This window comes from Prosopis cineraria, unplaced genomic scaffold (assembly GCF_029017545.1).
Source record: "Prosopis cineraria cultivar Desert tree isolate PC_DT_omini unplaced genomic scaffold, ASM2901754v1 PC7, whole genome shotgun sequence".
Classification (NCBI taxonomy): domain Eukaryota; kingdom Viridiplantae; phylum Streptophyta; class Magnoliopsida; order Fabales; family Fabaceae; genus Prosopis; species Prosopis cineraria.
Genome location: NW_026555338.1, coordinates 11,548,930 through 11,561,653, shown reverse-complemented (window position 1 = coordinate 11,561,653; position 12,724 = coordinate 11,548,930). Strand labels below are relative to the sequence as shown.

The following is a 12,724-nucleotide window of genomic DNA, read 5'->3' as shown; positions in this document are numbered from 1 at the left end:
TCAAATTAATATAAGAAGTCACAAAAGAATTAATTAATTTAATTTAAATTTTAAGTGTCAAATTCTATAAATTTATAAATTTAGCTCTCAATTTTATAATTATGTTGTGATGGATTTATAACTTATTTTTTAAATTTTAATATGATTGAAAAATAAATAGATTTATTTTTTATAAAAATTTAAAATATAAATTATAAATTTATTATAATAAAATTATAAAATTAAGAATCGGCTTAAGTCGAATTAATTCGTTGGCGCAACCTGTCTCTCATTCTTCCATATTGATTACCCCTTTACCATCCTCACTAGGTCCTTTGCGTGATTTTCCTTTCTCCCTCGCCCCATTTGATGCGAATGAGTGAATCCAATTGTCTAACCCGCCGCTACCTGCTGCTAAACTCGCCGCACCGTGGTCACTCAAGCTCGCCGCTGAAGCTCAGCCTGCTTCTCCGTCGTTAACCCATGGACCGTCGCCGTTCTCTACTCCTCCGACGGCAACCATTAATCTATTAATCTCCATCACTGTTTGCTCGACACCTCTTTGCCGTTTCCCATTTTACTCTTATTCGCCGTCGGTCCTCATCCTCTCCTAGATCACTAATTCTGAGCCGCCTGCTCTGTCTCCATTGCCGCTTGTGTTCCTCCATTTTTGCCCCGAGAAGAGAGGTAATGATCCATCCTATTTTCAGGCTTCAAATAATCGCTATCTTGATTGCTTATCGAGAAAAATCAATGCTTCAAATCATCGCTATCGTGTTTGCTTGTCTTAACGTCTTACGATTTTAATTTAATTATTTGGAACAATGATTTTAAAATCAATGCTCAGGAGTATCCCTGGAAAAGGCTCTTGGCTGTTCCGCTTTGTAAAAATACTTTTAGGGAGTTATCTCATTTACATTACAAAAACTGATCCGCGTGGCTAATAATTTGCAGAGGAATAATAGATTAGTTTGATGAATAGATACTGGATTTTAATTTACGAGGACCTAGAGGAATATATAGCTAACTGAGTTATCAAACTCTGATTTTAATTTATGTCTTGATTTTAATTGACATCTATTCATTTTATGAGGACGTAGTCTGCACAACTGATTTTCCCCAATCCTCATAGTTTGATGAACACTGTTGCACTGATTTTAATCTATCTCATCCATTCATGTTTTCTTTTCTTTTTAATTAATATGTGCTGTATTTTAATTTATGATATTAGATAGAACAAGTTCTTGTACAAGTTCTGAGCAGGAGGAGATTATATTTAAGCCTTCATTGGTGTTGTATTCATTTGATGCTGACATGCTGTTGTTATATTGTTGTATTGTTCAATTTCCATTTGATGCTACTTTGGCTGTGGTGTATTGTTGTGCTGTATTTTTTTTTATAGATTGTTGTCAGTGGAATCATGGTCTGGAATTTAGATCTCACACTTTAGAACAATTTTTATTTGGATTTATCAAATTGTTACACAAATCAGGTTTTAATTTAATTTTAATAACGTGTAGTCTTTAATAGGAATTGAGGCTATTTATACAGGCTTTGGTTTGGAGGCTCAAAGCCTACTTAAAGCCATCAAGGCCTATTCCCTTAAATCAACCTGCAGTAGGCCTGGCATGGCTTATTAATATGTAGGACTTTAAAAGGCTTCAAGCCATGCCAGGCCTACTGCAGGTTGATGCAGTGTTGTATACGTGCACTTTGTCATAATTTTATTTTTCATGTAAAGAAATATAAGTAATGAAGAAACCTATAAGTTTTTTTTTGCAACTTAGCCACTCTTCTAGTTGTTGCAAAGGTTGTGTTACCATGCTTTGAAAAAATTAGGGCAAACTACTAATGAAATGCCTGAATTAGCCATGGTAAAAATCCAAGCATGATAACAAGGAGTTAGCTGAAGTTTAACCTTCGCTAACCAGTTGCTGTTTGAATAATTGACTTGTGCAGATAACTCTTCTTCATGACTATTGTATTTTCATATAGAAAATTTGGCGTCCTACTTTTGGATGAATTTTCATGTATGATGTATTTTATAGTACCTTTGTTAAGTTGTGCTCTTGTCTTGATTAAATTAGTTCTTTTTTCAGATTGAAGTAATATTATCCAATTGTGACATGATCTTGAAAAGTTAATTACTTGAGTATGTGATTATATGCATTACCATACATGCATTTCCTGTTGTTCTCCGTAGAAAAGTGCTTTTAAACTGAGAGTCTGCACCTGAAGAAACTTTAATTATTTATTGTTCTTGGGCCCTTTTCCTTGGAATTGTTAACTGTTCTGTTTCATGGCAGAATGTTGTCCCATCTTGTGTTTGAAACACCAGAAGAAATAGCACCAATAACACTAGGGATATTGCATTTCTTTGTTTGCTATGTTTATGCACCTGTTTCCTTGATAATTCTCTGATTGTTCAATTTTAGACGAAGTGATGCTTCTATTTCTTTCACTTTTCAGACTTATCTCTTATATATCCAACTAATATTTCAGAATTTGATCTACGGCAATTTCCTTATCTTTTCCTCATTTTGACTGACTATGAGCATAATGTGTCTGTTGTTTTGGGGGGGGGGTGTTGGGGAGGGGAGACAGGTATGAAATCAGAAAAGAACAGGGTAGGGTAGAGCAGGGTGCAGCAGTAGCAAGTGGTGAGCAACCCATTCTTTCTCACCCTTGCCATTCCTAGTTTGAAATCCCGGTTGTTTTGTGTAAATTAGGTACCTCTGCAAATTGTTTTTGGGTGTTAGTCTTTGAATTGGGAGTTGGGTGTGACTGTGAATTTCTTTTACTTTTATTCGGGCATGTTTATGTCTTTCAACTTGGCTATTGGGCTGGCCTTTTTGTGTGTTTTCATTGTTGGTCTTTGTAAATTTTCAATGTTTGGTTATAATTCTTGTTTAGAATTTGTGTGGCTTGTTGCCAGAATTTTTGTTATATGTGTGATGGGTATTTAAGGCTTCTTTACTAGGCTACCATTACGATAAAGACATCCTGATGGGGAATAGCAAAGAAAAGGAAGGGGAAGACAAAATGGGAGAAATGTCTAGAAAAGAGAGAGAGAGAGAGAGAACACAATACAAGGACTGGTTTGGTATTTATATGATGTACGAGATATAATAAAGGAGCAGAAAAATTAATCTAGTAAATAAGAGGTGTATAAGGCTAAAAGTAAATTAAAGGAAGTCCTCAATATGAACTCATTGTTTTAAACTCTGCCATGGACCGAATATCAAACATATCCAAACTAGCTTGGACAATCTTGAGCAAGGGCATGAGGTTGATAGAGAATTTGTGGAGAGTAACTTCAAAGAAATTATGAGCATCGTTCATCTGGTAAAAAAAAAATAGTTAAAAATGTGGAAGGTCTGGCTGGGAATTGTAAAGACCAAAGGGGGGGGATTAAGGGATTCCTAGAATGTAAAATATTTCAGTCCATAATCAGCCAATGATTCCACCCCAGGTTCCATTGGAAATCATGTTGTTTGTAGGTCCTAGTGTTAGGAATGCCAGAGTACTTCCTTGTAGACCTTTTACAACATCATGAAATTTTAGAATACCTATGGGATGATCACGATTCTGTATGACATCACCATAGGCAGCATGAGGAGCAATGGGTTTAGATGTGACTGCAATGACTCAAGTTGCATCACTAAGATCCTAAGGCCTTCTCAGATAAATTAGTTTGCATGGAGGATTATTTTTAGTGGTCTGACATGAGTGACATCCACTGTGTCCACTTTGCTAAAATATAAAAATGAAGCTTGTGGCATCTGCTATTAAATATTGGCGAATTATTCATTTAATTTGAGCACATCTTGTCTTGGACTTTTGAGAACATGTTCATTTGGCCGTTATCTCTTTCTATTGCATTAAGCAGCATTTGCTATTGCTTCGTTCTTGTTTTTGTTTTTGTTTTTTTTAAATTATATATGTTCAGTTCACGATGGAAGTTTATATCCAATGGTCAATAATTGGAGCAAGTTATTTTTTGTTAACGTGCAAAGAGAGAAGAAAAAGAAACCCGATCTTGTTTTTGATTATTTGTTTTCTTTTTTGTTGTCAAGTTCTAAAATCTCCAAGTCCAACCAATGCATTAGATGCATATTGCGAAACTATAGTGTAAACTTTTATTGAACTCGAGTTTGCTATATTGGAGAACATTATGCATCTTGGTGTTAAAATTTCATTATGAAGCGTTTAGTTTAAAACTCAAATGGATTGGATGTATTTTGTTAAATTGGAATGATGAATGTGAATTTCACTGGACTTGTTTGATGCTGTTTTTCTGTTCTTCAGTCATAAGTAATAATTAACTTGAATAATCTAGGCTAGAGAAAAAGGATTAAAGCTCAGATGCATTGATGTATCAATCAATTGCGGAGTTAATTAGACCTAAATTGGTAATATTATTTCCCTGGCTAGATGATAGGCAAAATAATTTTAGTCTGATAAAATATATGACTATTCCCCATGCACCATATTAGAAGGATGTCTTTACATGTTATTTTATGTTTTGACATTTTGCCAAAGTTATGGCCTTCATATTTAGTCTAGTAAGCACAACCTTCTGTGAACTAACCATGTTGTTCCATATAATATTCTTTTATTTCTTCAGTCCTCTATTTTATTTTTTACTTCTAGAAGTTCTTCCTTCTATAGCTTAATTTCAAAATATTTTTAGGTTTTGATTTGCAAGTCCAAGTTTTGTAATTATTCCTCAATTCTCATAATGACTCACAGACCCAGAAAGGCAGTGCAATCCAAACAAATCAAGTAATTTAGAGAGTTGAAAGAAGCTTGAGGGTTGCAAACAGTTTTTTTTTTTTTTTTTTTGCAGCTCATCCATGGAGTTGGAGCAACCCACGCAAGCTTGCCATCCATCTCAAGAACCTAACCCTAGCAGGCCAAAACCTACACCAAAGCGTTTTATTAAAAGCCAAATCCCAGATTCGATCTTGAATGACTCAGCTCTCAATGCTGCCATATCACTTCTCCCCTCAAACTACAAGTTTGAGGTGTACAAATGTGTTTGGCGTGTGAAGTCAACTGGAGCAAAGCAAATTGCCCTACATTCCTGAGGGCCTTCTCATGTACTCCCTTGTCCTCTCTGATATCTTTACTACTTTTGCTAGTGTCTCTCAATGCTTTATTCTTGGCGATGTCACCTATGGAGCTTGTTGTGTAGATGACTTGTCTGCTAAAGCACTTGGTGCTGATCTCTTGATACATTTTGGACACAGCTGCCTTTTACCCATTGATTCCACTACAATTCCCTGCCTATACGTCTTTGATGATATTAAAATCAATGTTGATCACATGATTGATACTATCAGACTAAATCTTCAATCTAGTGTCAAAAACCTTGTCCTTGCTGGTACAATACAGTTTGCCTCAGCAATCCGGGTAGCAAAACCTGAGTTAGAGAAATATGGGTTTAAGGTTTTGATTCCACAGTCCAAGCCACTGTCAGCTGGTGAGGTTCTTGGCTGCACAGCGCCGAAGGTTTCATCAAACTCATTCGGTGGTGAGAGTGAATCTGTGGGAGTGTTTGTAGCTGATGGAAGATTTCATCTTGAGGCATTTATGATAGCAAATCCCAGAATTAAGACTTTCAGATATGATCCATATTTGGGGAAATTGTTTCTAGAGGAATATGATCACGTGGGCATGAAACAATCAAGGAAGAGTGCAATTGCAAAATCAAGGCGGGCTCAGAATTGGGGTGTAGTTATGGGAACTTTAGGTCGACAAGGGAATCCAAAGATTTTGGAGAGATTGGAAAAGAAGTTGAAGGAGAAGGGCTTCAATTATACAGTAATTTTAATGTCAGAGTCAAGTCCAGCTAGAATCTCTCTGTTTGAAGACTCTATATGGATCCAGATCGCTTGTCCTCGATTGTCGATAGACTGGGGAGATGCTTTTGCGAAACCAGTTTTGACTCCTTTTGAGGCAGAAATTGCACTGGGAATTATACCAGGTTGGTGGGAAAAAACTGTGGTGAAAAATCATGGTTGTGATAATGACTCATTATGCAGTGACTGTAACTGTGTAGATGCAAATGAAGATTTTGGTGGAGAATATCCAATGGATTATTATGCTCAAGATGGTGGGGAATGGAATTCCTCTTATTTGAAAAAGTCCCCTCGTCCTACAAGAAGAATTATTTCTGTTAGTCTAATTCTTGACAGTCTCTAATTTGCTGAATTCCACTGATTTTGTTTCTACTGCTAGTGTTATTTGCTTATTAATTTGCTATCAAATTTGCCTAAGTTGTATCTTTATAAGAAGCTATGCATATGTAACGAGAAGTTTTTACAAAACGTTGTTCACTATTTTGATGGATACCAACGTGATGAAATTGATTTAAGACAAGGAGGATTTATAGACTTAAAATTTGAAAATATATTCGGGGGAAAAAACATGTGAAAATGTACTGGTCCTTGGAAACAGACAAGCATAAATTTGATTTTAGGCCTATGCGGATAATTTAAATTCTTAATTAGATTGGTTTTCAATAAACAAGGCCCAATTTGATTCACTGAAAGCATTTTGATGGAAAAAGGAAATGGAAAGGGATTTGGAAAAAGAAATAAAAATAGGGTTAAAATTACATTGGGTGTGATAGAAAGAGAAACAAAAAACAGTAAGAGATCCATTGTGTCCCTCATTCTTTAAACTTCATCTTCTGCTTTTCATAGGAGAATCCAAAAACCAATATGAACTCATAAATTGAGAAATCAATCGAACGAGAATTGTGGAAAGTAATTGTAGAATTTGGTACACAAAAAAATTAAGTAGGGCAACAATGCCATGGCATATATGTCAAAAAGTACAGTTTCTGCGCCTATTTTATTGTGTTTTGTTTTCCATCAGTCTTTTCATGCTTTATATACTTTAAAAAAGCTTTTAGTTTGAACTTAAACTATCATTTTAAAGAGTTTCTGAGATCCCAAATATTTTCAAGATTTTATAAATTCATAGCCCTTCTTGATTAAGGTAACTTATGAGGAACTTAATGACTCCTATTTACCATGATGTGTTATGTTTTTTAGTAATTATTAGTAATGTCAAAGTTGATATTACATAAACCATAATTGAGATGACAATGCATAATACCATATAAACACAAGATAATAAGGCAATGAGAACACAAATTTTCCTTAAACCAAAGTTGTCCAACCAAACAAGAGAGAAGAATTAAAATTAAGCCAAAGTGCATCAATTGAGAGAAAACAAACAAACTAATAAGATTGAAAATCCATAAGATTTGTATAGTATAGTTGATAATATAATAATAATAATTAATAATTAATTGATTGATATTTGATAATTGATAACCAAGGCCAATGATAATCAAAATTAAATATTTTTAACTAAACGCCACGAGTTGATTATCAAAAAATTAATGGTTTTTTGTTTCAATAAACAATTAGTGATCAACCTACTCATATTTATGTTACTTTTTTAATTCACGTGTTAAAGGACCTATGCTTCATGTATAAATTTAAAAATATTTAAAAATATTTTAACTTTAAATTAAAGAATAAAATTAATTGTAATAAAATTATTATCAAATCTGGTATCTAGTAAAAATTAACCAATTAATTAATATTAATAATTAAAATTAATTAATAATTAACCATCACGGTAAGTTTAATCACAGCATTTTTATAAAGTAAACTACAAAAAAAAAAAAAAAACCCTCCCAGAATTTCAAATTTCAATTACCATGGCTTAACACGCATCCTTGTAGGGTAAGCCGTTACTCGAATTAATGCAAGTGGGTCCACAACCTCCAAACAGACTTGGCAAGGAATCCATTCTCGCGAACAGACATAACATTCTAACCCTCCTCAGCTCCTTCCTTGCAAACGCAAACGCCGCCTCAGTGGCCATTGAGATATTCGTTCGTTTTCTTTGTCAACCTCCATGAGTCCCTCCGCCAACGAAGAAGCGTCTTCACTCAAGCTCCATTGATGCAAATCCCGCTGTTGTTCAAAAGCCATAGCCTTCACTCAAGCTCGAACATGTCCTTCCATCAACCTTTATCAGTTGTCTCTGTCGATTCCCTCTGCCGTTGTCATCAAAGACCAATGTCGTCTATTTTCTCGCGGTTCACCCAAAGCCTTCCTTCCTTCTCATTTCGACTCTCACTCAGAAACCCACCTATCGCAAACCCCATTCCTCCTCTTTTCCATTTGCCACTAAAAATATCTGTTCTACCTCACGTAATCTCTACAACTCATTCACCCTCTCATTCCCTCCACGAATCCTTTAATGGCCTTCGCCTCTTCTTCTCAGTGAGACCGCCGCCCTCGTCTTACAAATTTGACGTGGGTTCGATGTGGGTGCAGTCATTTGCAAATCTGGCTCTCTTAGCGGTGGCCAAGGACTTGGGTGACGATATCGGATTTGTGGCCGGCAAACTCAGTCAGGTTTCGCCCATCTCTCAAGTTCTGATTGTCGGGCCTCTTCAGAATTTCGCTGGTTACTTCCTGCTCTGGCTTGTCATCACTCGAAACATCCCTTCTCTACCCTTCTGGGCGGTAAGTCACTTCACTTTCAAACTCTCTAGTTCGTTTCCTACTATTGGGTATCTTTCCCATAACATTACAAGCTGCAAAACCCAGGATCTGGACTCGTTTCAACTTTGCTCTCTCATTCCTTCTCTTCTGTTTTTAGAATATTCGGTGGAATATTCCCCCGCTTTATGTTATGCTTCCTCGTTTGCGGAGGTTAAGATGACTGAATCTTAACCTTTAATTGCAGCACTCCTTTCGTCCTCCACTAATAATGGACAATATGATATATTAGCCTTTAATTGCGTTTTCAAAGGAAAAAATCTCGCTTATCATGCCTTGGCGTGTTTCCCTTTAATCATTTTTTAATTCCAATGACATGACAGGACACTTAAAAAATCCAAGAGCAAGATCTTTTCTCACGAAATAATCTTGAAAAATGCCAACGAACAGCTTGAATCGGCTTCAAGCAATGAAAGCAAGCTTCTTCGCATGAATCGCCTTCACTCGCCAGGTTTGGTGATTTGCTCTAACTCTATTGTGGGCTGAGACTTGACGGAAAAGAGAGAACCAAAAAGATATGTTTCAATTCCTGAATTTGTTTGTAGCATCAAAACTTCTTTATCTGTTTATCTGTTTATCTGTGTTACTTTTTTGCATGTTTGCTAGTAGCCATTACAACAAATCTTGTGGGTTTGAACTTTGAACATACGCATTGAACTTGTGGTTAACATTGATCTTCTTTATCTTTAAAGCTGACATTTAACAGAAAACTAAAAAAAGAAGGCATCTCTTTTTACCTTGTGGTCATCTTTGCAAAACTCTTCTCTAGGGTTGATACAAGTTGGACTTCCTATGTAAATGTTTGTAGTGCTATAGCTCAAATGACATTAAAAGTACAGATTGGATAAATGAACCTTTTGCTTTTGAATATTGATTTAATTTGATTGAAATATTTTTAGTGTCTTAAAATCAATTTTTAATTGTTAAATTAAGCTAAATTAACATAAGTCATTTCAATACAGGCAAAGGAAAAAAATGCATACAGACACACATCTAAAAGACATATTTTATTAGAAGGATATATATATATATATATTATATCTCAAAAGTTAGCATAATTATATGTTTTTTCCTTTTAGATAAATTTTAGTAGGTTATTATGAATTCAATTGATGAAATAGTTAGGTGAAAAATAATGATTGTGGTAATAATCAGTATACATGAGTCTTTCCAATATTATTTCTTTTATCATCTGCTAATTTGTGTCATGCATATCAAGATAACTTTTTCCTTGTGGGACAATACACACTAGAGACTTTATGAAATATTTCAGTACGTTGCTACTTTTTTTTTTTTGGCTTGAAAATGAGACTTTGTTTAAGATGGCGCTCACTAGTTTTGAGGGTTAGTGGTTAAATATTCTGCAGTCAAAGAATAACTTCTCTGACTATGAAGTGACGTCCCTTTGTTGGATATTATGGGTAATTTGGAAGCAGCGAAATGATATCAATTTTAACCATGCAGTACCGTATCCAAGCCTGGTGATTGAAAAGGCATGAGTGTTGCATAGTGAAGCATGGAATGCCTTGGCCATTGAACAATGTGAATTCCCTTCTCCTTTTGACACTTGTGAGTATACTCATCATTGGAAATTCCCACATGATGGTTTCCAAAAATATTATTGTTATGGGGCTTATACTCATAAGTTTAGTAATGCTATTGTTCGTATTGTTTGTTAGGATCATATGGGCTCCTTTGTTTGGGGGTTTGTTGATTAGGTTAATTCTATTTCAGCTTTCATGATTGAGGCTCTTGCGTTAAGAAGAGCTCTCCTATTGGCAATTGATCTTGGCAAGAACAAGGTTATATTTGAGACTGATTGTCAACTTTTAGTACCCTGTGTGTCTCAGTAAATTCCAAATTATATGACTGGAAGTGTCGTGGTATCATATAGGAAATTATTGAGCTCTTTGCATCTATGGTTGGGTTTTCTCTGTCATTCACTCCTAGGAGGGGTAACCATGTAGCTGATCATCTTGTGACTGATGCTTGTAAGGGAGTGTGCCCTTTGGGGTGGGTTTTGGAAACATCACTCTCTTTGCTTTCTTTTCTAACTGCTGTTGCAGGATGGCCATTGGTTAAGTTCTCTGCTGCTTGTTTGTTATATTTCCTGGTTTTTTTCGTTTGGTATGTTTGATGTTGTTTTGTTTCCCGGATATTGGCTTCTTTGTTTTCAGTTAATAGTCCTATTTGTTTTCAACCATTAAAAAAAAAAAAAAAAAAAGCTAAGAAGGCGATCATTTGGACCTTATGAGTTAATTTTTAGTAGTTATTTTGGTTTTTAGCAATTTGATGTCCAATTGTGTTTTGTAACTGTTATGCAGATATTTTTCACAAAGTATGGGTGAAAATTATATTTTGGTAGGAATCTTTTTTGCTATAAATAAGTCTTGATCATTTTGGCTGGCTTGGATTGAATTTTGCTATTTTGGTCCTTTTATTTTGCTAGAAAGTGTGCCTTATTCTTGTTCATGTGGATTGAAAGTGCTGTGTTTTTGCTGAAATAACGCTCGTGCATGCTACATTGTTGTGGTTCCAACAAATTGCATAGTCAACCGTGAACATATCACCTTTGAGAGATCTTCACTTTTCTGACTAAGTTGCATGGCCTAGACAGACATTCATAGCAAATGAAGTGGTCTGACTCATGAAGGAAGAGACATATTGATGCAATACTTTTGTCGTGGTTGCTACAGATCATCTTTCTGTGTTATTTGGGCATTGTTTGTTTTGGTTTATGAACCAAGAAAATTTATTAAGATTAACCCTTAAATTGGTATAAACTTGTGTTTTTCTATGTTAAAATCATGAAGGAAAATATGGATATGTTTTGGAGAGCATGTGGTTCTTTTCAAGCATTCTGCTATAGTTTTTCTTGAAAATGAGACTGTTAATATTGAAATTTTATGTTGTGATTTAATGGATGCTTTGGTTTAGAAGGAGTTAATATAGGTCAAGGTATTAACGTATAAAAGTTGTTCTAGTTTTAAGTATTTGCTTTTCAATTATGTACTATGGTAGTAACTTTTAAGACCATTTGTTGTAGAAAATTGTTGTACATTGAGGTAGAATTTTAACTATATAGGTGTTAGACATGATCATGCTATTTGAAACTCTTCTTTTACTGGAAAATATGTTACATTTTTAACATAAACTAAATTTTAACACCCTAACATTGTGGAATTGATTCTGTTGCTGGAATTAAAATTGATTAAAAAAAAGGTAAGATCATTATTATGAAAGTATTTGGATTGTGAAATGTGTATGCTCTTGTTTCTTTTTAATTATATTTTGATGGCATTTAGGAGTAAACGGCCTCAAATTAGTACAAACTAGTACAAAAAGGGCACAATATTCGTTGAAAAGTGGGATGTTGAAGATGATTCCTAGCTCAAAGCGTATGTTGGAATGTTGTCATGTTTAAAGCCATCCTTGATCTATTCTTATCTTTTGAATGCTAAGATTTTTGTTTTTATTAATCATGTGGCACTCAAGCTACTTTATGAGGAAGTCGGTGTCTTAGTTGAGGCTATGTGTGTGCCTGTGTCAAGTATAAAGATGACTGAGGCCTTTCATTTATGTTCTAGTGAAGCCAATAGTGGTTCTAGTCAATTTGTATCAATTTGTTTTTTTAATTATATTAGTGACTAGTAAACTTTATTGGCTACTCTTCAGTTCATGGTATTTATGCTGCATCTATAACAGCCTACAAGTAATAGTGTTTCAATTGTCTCATGTTGCATGTCATCTCCTTAATATGTTCTTCTAAGTATAGATTATTTTGATTGCCAAGCATATATGTCTACTTTATAGTAATTTGCTTACTTGGTTGAATGTTTGGGGTTGTAGGGTGCAATTCTCCATTGCATGAAGGTGATATGGAGTCTTCTCTCTTCTTCTCTAAACTTGAGTAGGCTAGCATGTGTTTTAAAACACCTCTTTTATTTCTTTTACTTAATTAATTTTTAGGATTAGTTAGCTTGGTTGATTTAGACAATTATTTATTTGTATATTTATTGATTTATTCCATTTGCTTGCATTTACTCATGATTGTGTTCTTGTTAATTGAACCTTTAGATGAAGCTGCGTTACATCTTTTGATCCATGAATTCTAGCTATAATTTTTTTTTTGATTGTGCACAAGTGACCTA

General features: G+C 34.7%; 1 protein-coding gene across 1 annotated transcript; it reads left to right on the top strand.

The window, feature by feature from the left end:
- Positions 1–282: 282 nt before the first annotated feature.
- LOC129315464 (uncharacterized) lies at positions 283–6,311 on the top strand. The gene is given in 3 exon segments (XM_054959146.1): positions 283–666; positions 4,732–5,059; positions 5,061–6,311. Coding segments are annotated over 2 exon segments (1,350 nt in total). The 5' UTR covers positions 283–666; positions 4,732–4,835; the 3' UTR covers positions 6,187–6,311.
- Positions 6,312–12,724: the final 6,413 nt, after the last annotated feature.